The sequence below is a fragment of the Paramormyrops kingsleyae genome, chromosome 4 (genome assembly GCF_048594095.1).
Source record: "Paramormyrops kingsleyae isolate MSU_618 chromosome 4, PKINGS_0.4, whole genome shotgun sequence".
In the NCBI taxonomy this organism is placed as follows: Eukaryota; Metazoa; Chordata; class Actinopteri; order Osteoglossiformes; family Mormyridae; genus Paramormyrops; species Paramormyrops kingsleyae.
Window position 1 is genome coordinate 6,100,255 of NC_132800.1, and position 19,421 is coordinate 6,119,675.

The 19,421-nt window shown below is 48.3% G+C and overlaps 1 protein-coding gene across 2 annotated transcripts; it reads left to right on the forward strand.

Annotated features, from left to right (window-relative positions):
* The first annotated feature begins 263 nt into the window (after positions 1–263).
* ndnf (neuron-derived neurotrophic factor) lies at positions 264–13,597 on the forward strand. Of its 2 annotated transcripts, none has more exons than XM_072710500.1 (4): positions 264–684; positions 7,380–7,571; positions 8,991–9,115; positions 11,533–13,597. In XM_072710500.1, the coding sequence occupies exons 2-4, from the start codon at positions 7,381–7,383 to the stop codon at positions 12,939–12,941; spliced, it is 1,725 nt and encodes a 574-aa protein (XP_072566601.1). In that variant the 5' UTR covers positions 264–684; position 7,380; the 3' UTR covers positions 12,942–13,597. The 2 variants fall into 2 exon arrangements, with proteins under 2 accessions (XP_072566601.1, XP_072566602.1); XM_072710501.1 differs by lacking the exon at positions 264–684 and adding an exon at positions 2,198–2,564.
* Positions 13,598–19,421: the final 5,824 nt, after the last annotated feature.

Consider the following 19,421-nt stretch of genomic DNA (forward strand, 5'->3'; position numbering starts at 1 on the left):
GCTTCCAGTTGATGTAAATAGTAATTAATGGAGTAAAATTTACTGAAAATCAAATCCAAAACATGCTCCTGAAAATATAAATATATAAATGTAAACTGATAGTTAATAATAATATAAAAACAAATGGTGCATGGCTGACACGAAGTAATCTGAAATAGTTTCTCATTCATAAAGTGATGTCAGATGCGCACCGGTTCCCTGATAGGGGCTTAAGCTGAAGGCGGCTGGTCTCTGGTTGGTTTTTGTTTATTGGGCTGTGTGTCTGGGACGGGTGGGCTGGCCTTGGACTCACTACTGGCGGAGGAGGGGGGTAGAGATCAGCTCAGTCCGAGTCTCAGTAACAGGCGCGCCGCAGGAGAGGAGCTCGCTGCCAGTGTCGGGATACTCTCCAGTCTCCGGACAAAGTGAATCCGCCAGATCTGCGAGCAGCCAACACGTCCATAATCCCATAAACCAGCCGTGACTCTACAGGAAACCTACAGAAAGCAGAAACGGACAGCTCTCTGCTCATTCCAGTCCCAGCCTCACCGTCCTCTTACTATTATATATTATTATTATTTTTCTGTGTTTTTGCTTTTTGACATTTTCAGTTTTGACCGCGACGCGACTACATCATTATTTTTGAAAGACTGCCCCAGCTGAAGAATCCAAACTTTTCAAAACCAATTTAAACATTTGCGCAAGGTAGGATTTTTATTGTATTTTAATTTCTTGCACGGCGTGTTAAGTGACTTTTTGCTCTAAGTTATGCTCATTGAAGTTGCGTTTGGTTTACAATTCACAGTAAACAAAGTATACCGCTAAGTGATCCCATAAGCCCATAAACCGATTCATATATTAGTGACTTATAAGTGCGATCGCGTCCTTTAACTAAATGAATTTTCTCTTTCTGTGATGTATGATGTGTGGTTTGCACGGTCGGGATATACTGTGGAAATGATTGCAGAAAAACAAAGCGAGACTCTGAATGAAGAGAGTCATTTCCCTTTGAAATTGCTGCCAGATGAAGGGGAAGGAGTTTTGTGGTTTACAACTCTAGGAAGTTAAAGGATTTCAAACACATTTCAATCAAGTCGCAGCTAGTATGACCTATTAATTTGGGTTTTCCAGTTTGGATGCGTATCAGTGGCGCGGGATTGGATGGGCAGCGGCTTTAAACGCACTCGCAGACGTAATGGGCCGCCCCGGCTCGGGGTCCGGAGGTCCGAGGCGCACGCATCCGTCCGCACCAGCTTCCCAATATGCGCTTAAGCGTTGCTCATAAACCGTGGCTACTAAAACTCTTTAAATGTTATTCCCACTTCTTACTTTTTATGTTCTGCGCGGTTTTTTGTTTAATTACGCCGCACACCTGCAACACCACTGACCGGTTCTGCTTCACTAACAAACCTTTTAAATTACTGCGTTTGATCCATATGGTAGCCTAACGCATCGGTAAATTTATTAGGATAGTACTTTACGACTTATCTTGAAAAGTACGAATGATATAAAACTAAAACATGTTTATGATGGTTTCATTAAACAAAAAAATATTTTATTAAAACTACATTATTTTGGTTAAATTGGTTTATATTCTTGCGTCTGCGAGAAAAAACTGTTAGAAATTATAAATAGATGCTCCTCAAGTTGAAGAAAAACATAGTACGCGTATATATCTTATATCAAAAGTGATGTTTTTGTTTTCCCATCAGTTTTCTGCTATTTGAACAATGAAGAATTGAAAATTACTTTAAAATCATAATTCAAAACAACTTTCCGCTTAGGTGTTTTAAGTATAGCGGTCGCAACGTTGCCTTTAGTAAAATGGTTATTCGGGATTTTGCTCTATTTCTGCGAGCGTGAATGACTGCATCGGAGGAGAGCGCAGGCGCTCCGTTTCGCTCTGCTTTCCCACATAGTTTTATTTCTGGAGAATAGATGATGAACAAAAAGGTCTGAAAACGGGGATGTCTGTGTCGCATACCGTAACTAAATCGCCATTTGCATATGAAAACTGGCGCTGAAAGCATTCCTCCAGTGGAGCCTTCGCTGTTTATGCATCCCAAAAAACTCCGCTACTGAAAGCGCCCGTCTATGCACTTTTAAACACCCCATAACCTTTGTGCAGGCAGCTGGAAAATATTTATGCCATGTATGTTTGTCTGTAAACATGGACCGGGAGGACTGAGGACATAAATTAAGACAGTGGCAGGTTTATTGCGATAGTTTTGCAAACATTTCTGAAGGCAGACTTGCGCAGCGAGACCACCTCGCGCTTGGACATGTAATGTAACTGCTGCCAGGTGCAAAGTGTTTTGCGCCTTACCGACCAAGCATTATTGAATCACTTTCCAAGGGGCGTTGCTGCGTCCCGTGTTGATAAATGGCTTGACATGGACTACATGTTTTCCCATGGGCTTTTTTGTGCGCGTCCCGTGTGATCTCCTCCTGTCACAAAGGAGCAGCGAAGAGTAGATCAGTCAGACTTCGCCGGGCGCCCGTGTGAAAGGCTCGTTTGTACTGGAGCGTTAGAGAAAGATCCTCTGACCCGATCCAAGCAGGGCGCGACATTCACCCTAAAGACGGTAAGAGGACGGATACAAGCTCGTAACGGAACAGTTTGCACGAGTAATTACCACGATGTTAAATTACCACATAACCAGTGCTGATCAGTCCATTAGGTGATATAGGGTGTCATCTTCTGAGTCGGCGCAGACTTAGATTTCAGCAAGTTGGCAGCAAGTTGATTTCAGGGGGCACTAGGTGAAGCTTCCCTATGGAGCCGCATGGGCTGGGTACTGCTCAGAATCAAGTAATGGAACCGTCAAGTGTGGGTCATGGCATCTAAGGTTGTCAATGTCCTGGATCGGCCCAGAGTGCCAGCCCAGACAAATCTCTCGGTCTTCACGTGGGTCGGTTCAGATCCATAGTCCCATCATATGAGAGCCATTTTTGGTCTCGGCTGAGATACAATGTGCAGTGCCCCCTTTCTCTGGCACCGAGGTGAGTCCGCTGTCATCGCGGGGGAGATGGGGGTTCTGGCTGGTCTAGAGCATCAGGGGGAGGCAGATCCGGTAGCCCGATATTCCCACGGCTTTGCAGGTGCCGCTGATATTAATCCCGAATATCTTTATTTGTGCTAAACTTAGTGTCTCGTTCTCCTTCCCATCCCACTAACCAGCTCCATGTGCATGCAGGGAGTGGAGATTTACGGTTGCAGAAAGTGATGGCTGGGTGGATCACTGGAGGGGGGGGGGGCACAGGATGGGGGGCTGGTGTGTATTTGGGAAGGGGGGGGAGGATCTAGGGGTCAGTTGCTCTGCTCTCTTGGGGGGGTCAGAAGGTTCGTTTTATCGAGCGTTCAAATTTTTGCTTGTGTAGGTCACTTTGGGTCCTACAGGAGGGAGTCAGCTACAAATGAGAGAGAGAGAGATGGAGGAGGGTGAAGGAGATGGAGAAGTGCCCGCTGATTGGCCGTTGGTCCGTACAGTTTGTGCAGAATTAGGGCGACCGTGTTTTGTTTTTCAACATAGAAGAGACTGGGGGCAAGACATAAAGAGAGACGTCAAAACAATGCAAATATGCATATTGAATGTATTCTGTCTGTTGAATGCAAACATAAACATTAAACAAGGCAAAATCCTAGGCATTTTGGGCAATTTTTAAGTCCGAAAAACACATTTTTTGGTCTGAAACAAAAGGACGCATGGTTACCCCATGCAGAGTGTATATAGAGTGATACACAGCTACATATGTGCACAATCAACTGCACATATCTGCGTACACACACACACACAGGCTGTCCCGGCTCAGAGCAGGTGATTGACAGGGCAGCTCAGGGAAGCTGGAGAGCGCCCCCAATGGGTGGCCATGTCGCCCAGCAGGAGCAGCGAGCTGGATGCCCTGTCAGGCGGACTCTCCCTGAGGAAGCCCCGCCTCCAGGATGTGGATGGCCGCCTGCTTTGATGGACAGCGCACCGTCGCCCCCGCTGGTCTGCGGACTGTAGGTGGGCTTGTAACGTCTCAAGCTCCCGTGTTGGACCATTTGTAGGAGACCCCTACAAAGGCCCTGCACCAGGAAACATGTCTTCTGCCAGACAGAATCTCCCTGCGGTTAAAAATAGCTGCAGGTACATCTGTGTTGTTACTTGCTTATAAAAGCCCAGCATTGCCGGTGGTCACCACAGCTGTGACGCATCAGCAGGGCAGCTGTCCTCACTGGCGTTACACGGCGAGCCAGAGCTCCGCCCCCTTACATTTCCGCATCACTTCTTCTCAGTGTTCTGTGGACGTTGATGATAGCCCCAGCTCATCAGGTCTGCTTCCTCTGCTACCGAAGCATAGAGACAGAAACACAGAAATGCTGTTGATGTGTTCCATGGCTGAGCTGTGTCTACCAAAGAAGGGCACACTCACAATGTGTTCTTCTCTGCAAAGCAAAATGGCACCTTTTAAAGGGTTTGATGGGGTACCAAGGATTTTCCTTTAATAAATGAATATAAATTTACTTGTGGGGAAAAAAAACATTTTGTCCACTTCTGCTGAGCTATTTTTCAACAGTTAGATACGGGAGGGTTGTCAGGTTATGTGACTGTACACTCCCATGATGCACTGGTACAGCCTGTCATGGGCTGGTGCCCGGCCTCTAGATCAGGGGAGGGCACAAAGGGCCGGTGTGTATGCAGGTTTTTGGGATGAACTGTAGGTCAGCTGTTCAAAGACAGGTGTGTGGACTCCTCAACCAATCAGTCCTCTAATTAGTAACCTAATTAAGGAGTTGCAGCGGAAACCCACATACACAGCAGCCCTTTGCAGATAAGATTGGCCACCCATGTTCTGGAGGCTCAGACTACAGTAAGAGTGCGTCTCGCGTTATTATTCAGCGGCTTAGCTTTGCCAGGGCGGCCCGAGGTCTGTTTCTCTGCTGAGAGCTGACTTACAGATTGGGCCGAGACATCAGGGCCCGTTTAGAGGGTTCTGTGCATGTTGGGTCAGGACCAGCGACGCTAGCAGCTTCACACCAACAACCCCCCAGCCAGATATCCTCTCTTCTCCGGCCTCCGAAGTTTTCCGGAGCGTCTGAACTTTGGTGGTGACCGAGAATTTTGCACAAAAAGAATCACCGGAGAGAAAAACCAAATAAATAAGTCGATAGATGAATAAAAAAAAATCAATAGAGACAGCGAGACAAAGCTGACATGCTTGCGGTTGGCGCTGCCTCGCAACGATCCTTCCCTACATTACCATCCGCGTCCTCCTCCCCTGTAATTAAACATTAGCCCTCATGTGTTCCAGATGCCAGCATCTGCGGGTTTTAAAGAGCCGGCATACTATTCTGTGTTCTTGGGCCCTGAGAAGCGAGACAGGCCCAGAATCGGTCTTGGATGAATTCAACTCGTGCCGGCTCTGGTTCTGGATGATCTGGGACATTCAGTGTCATGTAACGCAAACTCAAACCCGATACACATGCAGCTACCCCGGGTCCCATCATGGAGGGAAAGCTCGGCCGGTCGGCTGTGTAAACGGAAAGCAGCTGATAGCTTACAGTTGTGACTGTTTTCCCAGTTTTGACGGTGGGTCTGATCTGTCTCGACCACGGCCTTGTGACTCCAGCTCCTCCTGGTGATTGGTGTTTTTGAGAGTGTCTGTCGCACCTTGTACAGACGAGGTTGTGATCATTTCTTTGAGATTCTGACCGCTGCCTTGCCAGGGAGGCCACTTCTCTGTGACCAAGACTGTCCTGTGATTGTGACCATTTCCCTCAGATTCTGACCACTGCCGTATAAGCGTGACTGCCTGTCTGTGACCGTGACTGTGGTGTGATTGTGAGCAGATCTTTCTGTTCACCACCATTTCCCTGCTGACGTTACCACTCGGCCGTGACTATGGCCATTCACACTCGGTCCCTGTGACTATGACCCCAGTGACCATCCCGTGACCGGAACTTGTCCCATGTGCAGATGTATCCACTCCCACTGAGCAGGACCAAAAAGTCAAGTATCTGCTGATAAATGCTTCTGATCATCTGAACGTCTTTTTTTTCCCTCCCTGTGTTTTTTTTTCGTTGACTCAGATGTTGAGGAAACAGCTGCCGTTTCATCCGGAGGTGTCTGCTTTTTTTTCCCCATTGTTTTTTTTTTGGACAGATGAGGCATTCTGACTGGACGAACACAGGTCTGCTTGAAAGGACCCTTCTCCTTCATTCTCAGCTGCCCTTTTAAAATCTGGTCTCTGACAACGGTCCTCTTGGTTCGGCTCTGGTTGGGTGAGAGGGAGAGAGAGAGAGAGACCCCATCCTTTATAGAGGTCGTTTAAAGGAAAAGCCTGCTGTAAATGCCACTGTTGCATCTGGATAAGCAGCTCTCATTATTCTGATTAAATCACCAGGGATTTGGTCGCCATCGACCACGATCAATGTGGCCAAATCGATAAATGGGTGTTTTATTACGTCAGCCGTGGCGGATCTGAAGCAGACAGGGTCTGCTGTCTGGCTGTCCCCCTCTCGGGCCATCAGGGGTACGTTTTGTTCTTTTTGGGGCTCTGCATCCATACCGTGCTTCCTGGTGTAATTTATCCTGTTTAGCCGTTATGTAATGGGGAATGACCCATCAAGAGCCCATTCGTGTTCGGGATGACAGCGAGTTATTAGACCATGGGAGGAACCTCACGAGGCGGGGGGGGGGGGGGGGGGTGTCTCGAGCTGCACAGACAGAGCTGGACGTTCCAACTCGGCAGAGACTGGGCTCAGATTTTTCCCACAAGCCTCTGTTTTCGCCGCAAGCCCGGAGGAAAGAATTGCCACACGGTGCCAAACCGAGTTCTGTTTATGTTAAAAATCCGGCCTGGTCTCTCTGTCTGTGTGGCAGGAGTGCAGTGAAGGATCATGGGACATGTGTGCATCTGAATAAAAGCTGAACATAAGAGGATGGTGCCCTGTTTTTGGCCTTAAAGACAGATTCCATGGATTATAGAATGCTCTGGGAGTTCCTAGTCATATTTTGTTCTACTATTACTGCAAGATATTTAGCAACTTTTACTCATGTCTTGGGCTGTTCCTTACTTCATGTTCCAGATTGTTTCCAACGGTCTGGACCTACTTTCCTTCTGTCAGCAGCGTGTCGTGACTTTTTATGGGTGGGGGGGATGATTATGTTCACTGGGTAGGGGTACGTTTCATGGATCACAAACATTTTGTTCTGATACCTTGTTGGCTGGGGAAGTGTGTGTGTTCGAAGTCGACTGTGGAACATGGTTCTGTTAAGCGACCCGGTTCTGACTGTCACTGCCATCCCGATCCATTATGTCACCCACGTTTCAGTCGGTTGTGACATCGGTTTACACCGGTATCTGCACCTGGCCCAGTCTCTCAGCCTGGCTTTCATTACCACCTGGTGCTGCAGGATGAGGCTGCTGCTTGGACACCTGGGCCTCTGCCTGGTTCTGGCCGTCGGCGCCGGAGCCCAGAAGCTGCCCACCAGAGATGAGGGGCTCTTCCAGATGCAGGTGCGAGAGAAGGCGCTGTTCCACGACTCGTCCGTGATTCCTGACGGGGCTGAGATCAATGGGTACCTCTTCAGGGACACACCAAAAAGGTACTGCCATCCATCCATCCATCCATCCATTGATGTTCACCTTTTTCTTCATCTGTTGTTGTTGTACAGCCACCCATTTTCCATAAACACATATCTGGTACACAGGTTATTACTATTATTATTATTATTATTTGTAGTCCTTTATTAGTTTAAATACTAGAACTCGTGGCCATAGGTGAAAATTAGCGGGAGAACATTTTAAACTGAATTTGACAAAACACTTCTTTACACAGCGTGTAGTTAGAGCATGGAATAGTCTTCCTGCTAGTGTAGCGGAAGCTAAAACCCTGGGTTCCTTTAAATCAGAGCTAGATAAGATTTTAACAACTCTGAGCTATTAGTTAAGTTCTCCCCAAGCGAGCTTGATGGGCCGAATGGCCTCCTCTCGTTTGTAAATTTCTTATGTTCTTATGGCAAAATTCCAGTTCTGAGTTTCTGGTGTAATTGAGCTGCTTCTTTCCCATGGTGCAGTAAAAGGCTGCACCCTGCAATCCACACCCTGGGATCATTTCTATCATCCCACCCAATTAAAACACAGGCTACTTGCGAGTCCAGATCCTGATGAACGCTGACGTCGCTCATTCTCCCTGATCTCATGAAGTAAACGGAGGCTGTTTGCTTCCCAAACTCGCGCAGCATATCAACAAAACGTTAATTCCACGATTATCCTTACTAAACATCTGAAACCTAGTGCCACATGTTTTTTTTTTACATGAAAAATATGTACGAAAATGTAATCAGTGTTCAAAAACTAGTTTCACAGAATTGGGCTTGAATAAATTGTCGTTTTTGTTGTACAGCCACCCGTCACCCATAAGCACTTATCTAGTGCATTGGTATCATTTCCGTTATACTTGCTGTCCAGTTAATTTTGAGACTGGATGCACATGACAGGCAGAGCAGAGCAGCAGCACAGGCGGCTGAATGTGTCTCCTGTCGTGTTTCATTTCTGCTCTTCACCACACCGGGCTATTAGAGGAGCCGCTCCATCATGCCGCCCCGGAGCCTTTTCACGAGTGCAGAGAGAGAGCGCTCCATCACGGCTTCGTACGGCAACACAATAAAGTTTATTAAAGTGTCCTGGTGTCAAGCAGGGAGAGCCGCCACCCAGGCGCAAACAGAACGGAACATACTCACGGCAGACAGCAGGAGGCGCAGTGTTTGAGGAACCGGCCTTGTGGTTGAGCAGAGCAAGAACACCCCCCCCCTTTAACCACACAACCTGCCCCTGGTTAAAAATACCCGCCTGTGTAAACGGGATTAAAATATCAGGTTGAGCTGCACCTCAGCACGGGTGCTGATAAATGGGTGCCGATGGCAGGGGGCGAGGAGGCTGGCGGCGCCGGGCTTAGCTGCCGGGGTATTTTGGGCGGCCGCGGTCGGGCTGACACTGGGCTCCCTGTCCCCACCCCCTTGCAGGTACTACTTTGTGGTGGAGGAGGACAACACGCCGCTGTCGGTGACGGTGACGCCGTGCGACGCGCCGCTGGAGTGGAGGCTCACGCTGCAGGAACTGCCCGAGGACGCGAGCGGGGAGGCCTCTGGTAAGGGGGGGGGCAGGGGGTGCCATCGTAAAAGCTTTACTGTCCTTTGTACAAATGCAAAACCATAAGGCATCTGGCAGCATCACAACCCGAATTAAGTTCTTGCTTATGCACCTCCCTGCAGTAACATATGATGCTAAAGAACAGTGTTTGCCAGTCTGGTCCTTGGGGACCCACAGTCCACGTTTTTGCTCCCTCCCAGGTCCCGGTAGGACTGTCTGAGAGTCCCGAGGTCCAGATAGGGAAACACTGGGAAAGAGCAATAAACAGAAAATAAGGGGGCGGCACAGTGGCGTATTTTTTTACTGTTGCCTCACACCTCAGAACCTGCTCCTGTGTGTGTGTGTGTGTGTTTGCATATTCTCCCCGTGTCATTGTGGGGTTTCCCCTGGGTTCTCTGCTTTCCCCCCACCATCCAAAAACATGCTGAGGCTAATTGCAGTTTCCAAATTGCCCCTAGGTGTGCATGTGTGAGTCTGCCCTGCTATGGGTGGGCGCCCCACCCTGGGTTGTTCCCTGCCTTGCGCCCATAGACTCTGGGATAGGCTCTGGACCCCCCACAACCCTGAACAGGATAAGCGGTGTCAGAAAATGGATGTCGCGGTGTCTCATCATATTGCTTTAGGTTTACTTTGTAAAGCAGTTTTCACGCTACTGAAATATTGGAATTTGGGAGATAGGAGTTTTACATTGAACAGCAACGATATACATTAGACATATATACTGCATAGATACAATAATCATGCCATATACAATATATATACAATATACAAGTGCATACAATGTACAGTATGCAGTAACATACAAGTCCTGATTTACTTCAATACTTCACCTAATAAAACTCAAAACTACTTGGAAACTGGCAGAGAGATAAAGCTTTGGCACACTGCCAGAGAGTGTTTTTAAATTAAGGTTTTTCTGTCTCTGTGGAGGCAATTTTCCGAAATATAGTCCTAACCTTAACCGTAAGTAACCAAACAAAATACAAGATTTTTTTGGCATTTTTATTTTTTTGATTACAGTCACAGATTTGAGTTTCCCTTTGTGGGGGTCAGGGAAAATGTCCCCACAATGACAAAATAACAGGTTTTTTAATCACACTGTAATATACACATGACCACACACACGCACATACACATCTCTGTACCTCTGAATGGTAAAGAAGAGGGATTTTCTCTGGGTGTCAGATGTGGGGGGGTAGGGTGGCATGGAATGGGACGTCTCCGACGGAAGCCCCTCTAACTGGAACCGGCTGATATTCGTGGGTAATCATTTTTCCCACGATCGTAATCATCTCTCTGTATAATTCCACCAAAAAGGTCACAACCCTCCTGTACCCCCCCTTGCACCAAAATCTGTCCCCCCTCCCTTTAAAGAACCCCCCGCCCCTTTCCTCCCTCTCCATCTGGACAGTATCTGAGATTCAGGAAACCAGAGTGATCCCACAAGCTCCCTGTGCAATTAGCATCCAGACGCAGAGCTTGTGTGGTGTTCATGACGTGGTGTGTGGAGGGGGCAGTGGGGGTGGGGGGGTCCTGACAGGGTGGTTTTTCATGTCTAAATGGCAGTGTTGAACCAGAGAAATATCACCTTCTAGGCAGAGGAATTTAACCTTTTTAGAGCTATAAGAGAAAACCTTTTCCGTTAAAGACAGAAATATTTCAATTTATGAGTATTTCTACAATAATGATGGGAGTAGAGCTGTGCCGTTCACAACAAAGGATATAGGTGTCCGAGTAGGTGCCTGATAGAGTGCTGAGTAATGAAGATGCATTGCACAGTCCTGCAGGACCCCAGAGTCTGCTGCAAAAGTCCTGCTGTTCATCGTCCAGTACAGTGGCTAGTTTGCAGACATAATATTTTGTTTTCAGGCCCTTGGACCGAATCTGTTGCGGGCAGGCAGCAAATCCACTGCCTCTGACGCCATGACAGGAAAGAAAAAATTAAATGAATGTCCAAGGGCTATTTTGTGTGAAAACAGCAGCTTTGGCTCATGAGTGACTGCTTGTGATTTAAATCACCGGCGGCCTCTATGGGCAGCCGTTGGTCCTAGGCTAGGACCAGTGGAAACAATTTTGCACATTGCTGCTGTACAGTCATCAAGGGGGTGTAAACATAGTTAGGACAGAGTCAAATGCGCTGGGAGAAATGTCAGGGTGATCTTATCCCGTTTCGGGTTCGGTGCCCACAGTGTGGTATGTCAGAGGCAGGGTTATATGTTTTAAATGTGGCTTGGACACTAGTCCAGCAGTACTTCGTTTGAATGAAATTTCCAGTCGAGTGAAATAACACAGTGCGCCGGGGAGGGTTGGGTATAATTGCAGGAGCTCCTACTCCTGTATAATTAGAACAAACGCTGGTTATGTCTGTCTCCGCGGAGTTGGGAATGAAAATGCTTCTCGGTCTTGTCTGCGCAGGCGAGCCAGAGCCGCTGGATCAGCAGAAGCAGCAAGCCACGGCAGAGGAGGATGAAGGGGCAGAGCTCTTCGCCTATAAAGGCAACGACGTCGAGTCCTACATGGCCACCAGCTCGCCATCTGGCCTGTACCAGCTGGAACTTGTCTCCACTGAGAAGGACAGCAGCTTCAAGGTGTACGCCACCACCACCCCTGAGTCGGATCAGCCATACCCAGAGCTGCCCTTCGATCCCCGGGTGGACGTCACCTCCCTTGGCCGTACCACGGTGACGTTGGCCTGGAAACCAACACCCACCGGGTCCCGTCTGAGGCAGCCAGTGCAGTACTGTGTGGTGGTCAACAAGGAGCACAACTTTAAGAGTCTGTGCGCCGTCGAGGCTAAGATTGGGGGAGATGATGCCTTCATGGTGGCTCCCAAGCCCGGTCTTGACTTCAGCCCCTTTGACTTCATCCACTTTGGGTTCCCCTCGGAGAATGACCTTGGCAAGGGTCGCTCCATCACCTCCAACAAGGCCCTGAGTAACAAGATCTCCCGCTCATACATGGCCAAGCCCAAAGCGGACATCCAGAAGATCTGCATCGGCAACAAGAACATCTTCACCATGGCCGACCTGAAACCGGACACACAGTACTACTTTGACGTCTTTGCCGTCAACACTGCCAGCAACATGAGCACAGCCTACGTGGGCACCTTCGCCCGCACCAAGGAGGAGGCCAAGCAGAAGACCCTGGAGCTGAAGGACGGCAAGGTCACCGACATCTTCATCAAGCGAAAGGGCAGCAAGTTCCTGAGGTTCGCTCCTGTATCCTCACACCAGAAAGTCATGTTCTATGTCCACTCCTGCCTGGATACGGTTCAGATCCAGGTCCGGAGGGATGGGAAGCTGGTCCTCTCCCAGAACGTCGAGGGCGTGCGGCAATTTCAGCTCCGAGGTAAAGCTAAGGCTAAGTATCTGGTGCGACTTCGAGGAAGTCGCAAGGGGGCATCCATGCTGAAGCTCTTGGCGACGACCCGGCCCAACAAGCAGCCCTTCCCGTCCCTGCCTGAGGACACACGCATCAAGGCCTTCGATAAGCTCCGCACCTGCACCTCTGTCACCGTAGCCTGGCTCGGCACACAGGAGAGGAACAAATTCTGCGTCTATCGGCGCGAGGTTGACGACGCCTACGGTGAAGAACACCGGCGACGCGAGCAGAACCAGTGCACTGGGCCTGAGACCCGCAAGAAGTCTGAGAAGGTCCTCTGCAAGTACTTCCACAGTCCAAACCTCCAGAAGGCCGTCACCACGGAAACGATAAAGGGCCTGGAGCCGGGCAAGTCCTATCTGCTAGATGTTTACGTGGTTGGCCATGGCGGCCATGCGGTCAAGTACCAGAGCAAACTGGTCAAAACGAGGAAGTTTTGTTAATGACTTTGTAAATAATAAATATATTATATATATTAAAAAAAGAAGTTTATTTAACTCTAAGCGATATTCTACTAAGGAGTGTATACGGACTGACTACTCACACAGCTTAAGGCCTGTGACAGTATTGGAACTGTTTAGAGATCGATGTGTACATTTATGTTTACATAACCCTGCGGTCGTTCTGGACAGTTTGGACAGCGGGTTTTTGTTTTTCGGCCTGGGTCCCACCACCGCCACTGATTGACGTGGGTGGGAGGACTTGTTGTCTCGTGTTCCTTCGTCGCTGCATGAGTACCCCTTCCTGTTTTAGTCCGTCCGGTCTCCTCAGCGGAACGTTCTGGAAAACCCGCCGGCTGTACCCTCGGCCCCCGTCGCTATCCATGTACGCGGTATGTCCACAGTACACATTAGAAGACTTTAAATTATTTCATACATCTGTTTTTTTTTTTTATATTAATTATTATTATTATGCCGATTAAGAAAACGGTAAATCTATGAAGTATGATCGATGTTCGGACGCGCTGTTGTGTCTATCATCCTGTTTTGTAAATGTCTCCTTCCTGTGATGAAACTCTGTGTTTTACTACTATGTCTCCAATGTACAAAGTTGTCCTGGCAGTATCCATGTACATAAAAACTAAATACATAAAATGTCAGACGTGTCTGTCTTCCCATGTGCTCCCGCTTTTCGGAGGATGCCTGGAGGTATAAAAGTTAGCAGAAAATGGAAATATCCCTGTTTTTAAAGGAGACCCATATTCTGGCAAATGCCTGAAATGTGCTTCGGATGACAGTGAACTCTAAAATTGCCCCCCCCCGCCCCGGCCTACACAAACTCCAGCCCCTGAAAGCAGCCATTTTAACATTCCGGAACATTCACTTTATTACTGAGTAGCAGAGAGTCTATTGGATTGATACAGGGGTTTGCTGAGTGTATGGGAGGGGTGGGGGGTCGTCACGGTCTGTGTGGTGTTGACATGACGATCCCCCAGCCACTGGGAGGGGAGGGGAGGTGAGGAAGCTCAGCTGTGCTCTCGCCCTGTAGCGGCACACAGCAGAGGACTGGATATAAGCTAGGCCGGTTCTGACGCCTCGCTGGGTCACGGCAGGATTTGATTTGAGATTTTACCACTTCCTGTCTGTGCATCTCCCCCTATAGTGTTGACCCCTCTAGCACACCATCCATGGCATGGGGAAGGAGGACGGAGTGAAGCGCCCCCCCCCCCCCCAGCTTACATAAAAATGCTAAGTTTAATCGGCAAAAGCTCTGGATCCCAGATGTGCTTTCTGTTGGCTGCACGTGTGTCTGCGCACATGTGTGTCTGCACGTGTGTTTCTATGGTGACCTGGAAGAGGGGAAATACGCCATTGACTCTCATACGTGATGCAGGTACCTGGGTCACATGACCCAGAGACACATGACTTTCCATCAAACATTATGGATGGGATTCCATGCTGTATGCTGGTATTTATCTCCTCCCTGTTCCTCTTCCACACCTCCCAGGTCCTCCTGACCTTGAGGGGGCGAGCTGCCCCGACCTCCCACAGCTTCACCAAGGCTGGTTAACTCTGGTCTCACTGCCAGGTGTTTTCACTGACCCATCGTTTTTTTCCGGATGGCGGACCTTACAAGCGTGCTGTGTCACAATCAGGTGTGAAATTCCAACCCTCCCAGGGCATTTGGAATACCGTGTCCTTGGATCACAGCAATGGCATCGCAGCACAAATCCGGAGCTGCCAGTCAAGCACAAATCCACCTCCGTAATCCGGCAGATTGGTCCTGTTGTTCATTGCGGATGCATTTTTGACAACCGACCAAAACCCGAACACAACACCACAAGCGTTTTCTGCAAATCAGCAGATTGCAGTAGTTTTCCATTCATGGCCAAAGCAATCTCACGTTTCACACTGAATTAATTTCCTGGTGAGAAGTAGCTGCATAAGCTCGGGATGGAGGTGGGGGGGGGGGGGGGGGGGTGAGGTATGGGTGTCCTTAGGTGGGGGAAACGGTGATGAATTAATTTATCCATGTGGTATAATGTGCCGCCCCCGGGACAGACAGTCACCCTGATGCCCAGTCCACTCTTTAGGGGTATGTACATGGCCACAGAAGCTGATTGAAAGCTGATTGGCCACCTCCCCAGTCACTCACCACTTCAAAACATGTCATTGGCTAATAATAAGGTTGGCCCCTCTGTATGCATTATGGTCCCACACTCTCTCCATTACTCTACATAGCAGCATCCAGTACCCATTCCGTTTTCCTCCATTCTTCACTCAGGCTTACACCAAAATGGCTACGTTTCCTCCTTGCATCCCAGTTCCGTGGTTCTGTTCCCTCCCCGCCCACACTGACTCTTACACTAGATTTTTACATCAGACCAGGTGGCAGTGCAGCTGACACTAAGAGTCGTGGCATTTTTAACAACTCGCTGGTAGGAGGGGCATATGCAGGGGCGGAGTCACATGGGCACTGGCCTCAGATGAAAGCTGATTGGGCCCCCTCCCCTGTCACTCTTTGATTCAAAACATATAATTGGATAATGACAAGGTCGGCCCCTCTGTATGTGTTATGGATCCACTTATGCCCCTCACCTTAAAAAAGTCCCAGAATTGCCTCACTGGGGTATATGTCCCCATTACTATACCTCCGTTTGCTGATTCCTCAAGCAGCGTCCAGCATTTGATGACAAAATAACGTAGGTATTTAGGCGCTGGACAATGAGTGTTTTTTTTTAAGCATGAATCCAACTTTGCTTCAAGAAGGTCTTGCCTTCAAATGATAAATCCTTGACAATGAAACAGTGGGGGATGAAGATGTTTTTGTGCCGTTTTATGACAGATAAGAATGTGGAGAAATTCGTGTGTGGAAATTAGACGAGAATCGTCCATAAAACATAAAACTGCACGCCTTGAATATTCACCGCTGTTCTTCTCCTCTTAAATTGCACTCTTTCGTTTCTCCTTTCGTTTTACAAGCTCTGGAGGGAATCGCACGTGGAAAAACAGAAACCGCGGCCGCCGATGACAGCTCTGGGAGCCCTGCGTTGGCACGTCCTGCCGGTCGGCATGGAAACGCCATGTAAACATATGTCGGGCCCCGAACGCCAGACAAAGTCCATGAAACCACACATTAACCATCAACACCCTGCTTAGGGGCTCGTTACAGGACAGCAAAGGCAGTAATCAGGCTGGACGCAGTCACACCCTCTGCTAACGAGCTTTCTGCCAGAACAGCAAAGAAAAATAGAAGACAGAAACCTACAGTTTTGTTTTCTGTTTCTTTTAGAATTTAATTGTTGTTTTCCCGCTGTAACTTTGGAAGTCGTCTTAGGAACAAAGAGTAAGAAGCACGCTCTGGCGGCTATTCAAACACGCATGCATGCACATGAGAAGCATGCGCACATGCATGCACAAGTCTGGGAGGCCACACGGCCTGGATGACTGATATGGTAAAACCTGATTTGGCCACCCAGAGTACATGGGGCTCGAGGGAGAGATCACAGAAGGACTCGACTCTAATAGCAGGCTGGTCAGACCTCCTATTAAATGAGAAGAGAGACCTGGGGAAGTCTGGGGGTCTGTGTCAGATTCCCCCAAGGTGGGGGTGGGGGCAGGGGTTCTTTGGCTGACCTACACGAGATGGCACTCCCTTCAATGTTGGCCGTGCATCTTAGAGACAGGGGAAGATACACCTTCGATTATTCTGTAAAGCCGCAAAGCTCTTCGAGGTATAGAGAAGCTCAGCAGCTCCCCCTACTGTCAGTCCTCCAGCAATGCTGCCTTTGCCCTCTCTTACTCAGAGCGCTGATAGATGAAAAATGATATATGCTGGTTTCGCTGAAGGCCCCCTGATGGATTTACCACAAAAAAGTCCAATAAAATAAAACATTTACATAATAAAATATATACCCTTGAAACGCCAGCTGCTCGGAACAAAAGAGTTGATGTTGGATGAAATTCCACAGGAGGCGTAGCGGTTAAGGAATCAGACTTGGGACCAGCGGATTTTAGGGTCCTTGCCCTAAGAGGAGCTCGGCTGTTGGGCTCGTGAGAGGGGCACTTAATCTCAGACGGCTTAATGGAAAGAGCAGTGCAAATCCGGTGACATACGAGCTGCTCGCTGCGAGAGTGTGGGGCCTGTCTGCATTTGTTAAGCAAACAGCTACTTTAAGTCTCTCCAGTCAACAATAAAAAATAAGAACTAAATTCATTGGCAGGACTGTTCGTAAGCGGCCTCATAAATATCCAGAAATAAGGCAGCACTTATGAGACATGCACCTCGAATGCGATTGCCATCGATCTGCTATAGACGTTGACATTTGACATCAAGTGAACACCTACTGGTGCTGGAGAGAATGACACACTAGGGGCATATTCAGGGGTGGGGCCACAGGGGCACTGGACACAGCTGACAGCTGATTGGCCCTGGGAGTGCCTCCTCCCCTGTCACTCATCAATACAAAGCATATCATTGGCTAATGATAAGGTTGGCTGTGACTTGACGACCATGTTTCTTGAGGTTTCGTGAGTTTTTGGTAGGGAATAATAGAAACATGATTAAAACGCAGGAAAATGGATTAACGTTGATACCCGACACCTCCGGGGCTGCGTGTGTGTGTGGAGTTTGCATGTCTCCCCATGTTCCTGCAGGTATCTCTCTGGCTTCATACCACCCGTCCAAATACGAGTTCCTCAAAGGAACCGGAAAACTAGGCCTAAGCGTGTGCATGCATGTGTGTGTGTATTATGTTTACATTACATCATGGGGACCAAATGTCCCCAAAATGTAAGGTTAGGGTCGTCTTATTGGGATGAGAGTTTTCCCCATAGAAATGAATGGAGAGTCCCCACAAAGATATAATTACAAACCTGTGTGTGTGTGTATGTGTGTGTGTGTGTGTGTGTGTGTGAGGTCCTTACGAATTGTCGGTATCTCCAAGAGAAGCCACCCCACTTATCGCTAATGCTTGAGGGGATCGGATTAAAATCAGCAAGGCCTTAAGTGGAAGGCAGCTTCTTAAAGAGGACAGATAAACTTCAGATAAAAACCATATATGTGTTAGATCATAACGAGGGCTGTCGAGGAGGATGGGGCAGATGGGGGGCAGATGGGGGGCAGAATGACGAACCCACAGCCAGAATAAATCATTGCGAGCTGCAGTCACGGAGGACATATGCAGGGGGACCATGTTTGAAAAATTATCTGAAAAATGTCTGCAATTAGCGCACAGGAAGTGCCCGTAAGGTCAGTCGTGGGGTGGGACAGGAAGTCGCTTACCAGGCTAGTGATTGGTGATGCTGGTTCTCCCAATGGGATGGTTTCTCAAGAAGAGATTTGTACTGCTATTAACCTGCAGAAATGCTGCCTGGCCAGGTGTACAAAACGTGAATTATACCCTGATTCCTGAGTATTTGGGGTAGTTTGAGAAAGAGAATTATTCTTTTTGTTTAATTTTGTTTAATTTTTTCCCCCAGAATGGACTTGTAGAGAGAGAGAAATCATGCTTGATTTCCTAGTTGCGACGGCTGAAGTCATTTGGCGTAAAAATATTTACTTGGCGAAAAAAAGTAAATGTTAAAAGGACGTATTTCTTTACGCGCCTTTCTGCCATGTCCTGGGGGGGGGCGGGGGGTTCTGTGGTTCTTGGGGAGCTGCTGGGAATGGCTTGGGCTGAAGGAATTCAGTCATTTTTGGCCCGTTCTGGGTGTCTTCTTGGCACTGGAGAGAGGGGGGCAGGATCCAAATTTCTGTGTCTTGGCGCGGCCGTCCTGGGACTCTGCTACGCAGCTGAACGGGTCTGGGCCCGCCAGGCCTGCTGAGGGCTCATCTCATCCTGTCCTGGCCCAGCTCCGCACCGCCAGCATGGTCCAAATCCGCCCCCCGACCTCCGACCCCCGGACGGAGCAGAGGGTGGCCTTTTCCTGGGATTCCCAGGTTTTTATGGGTGGCCGTATTTAACGACGGGCGCGCAGATGTGTTTAGATCTGAATTAAAGATGTGGGGATTTGAGGAATTCTGCATTACATATATATATGTAGTATGTATAAAGCTAGTCAGAATTCTGTAGTCGCCAGGTCATAAACAGACATATTATGTAGGGACTGAATAACAGCAAATACAGTATTATACCAGAAGGACATTTTGAAGGAACATCTGTAAAACATTTTATACAAGCCTCTAATGAACATTCGCCTTTTTACACTAGAGCTCCATGACTGTTAATCTGTATATTACTAATGAACTATTTCAGGCCCCTGACTGCTGTTTACCTTGGATAGATGTGATGTTTGTCCTAAAAAAGCCACATTACATTATTAAAGTTCACATTACACCCCCCTAGGTACACTGTTTTCAGGTGATCTGGTATACCTGTGTAGTGGGGGTTAGCATCCATTTCTCTGATTGGTGCATTGCCCTCCCTGCTCTGATTGGTTCATGCCTTTAATGGTTGCTCCTAGTGTATTATGGTGATTTAG

Coding starts and splice junctions, on each gene's coding strand:
- ndnf (XM_072710500.1), top strand. CDS start 7,381: ATGAGGCTGCTGCTTGGACACCTGGGCCTCTGCCTGGTTCTGGCCGTC. Junction 7,572..8,990: donor TTCAGGGACACACCAAAAAG/GTACTGCCATCC, acceptor ACCCCCTTGCAG/GTACTACTTTGTGGTGGAGG. Junction 9,116..11,532: donor CGCGAGCGGGGAGGCCTCTG/GTAAGGGGGGGG, acceptor TTGTCTGCGCAG/GCGAGCCAGAGCCGCTGGAT.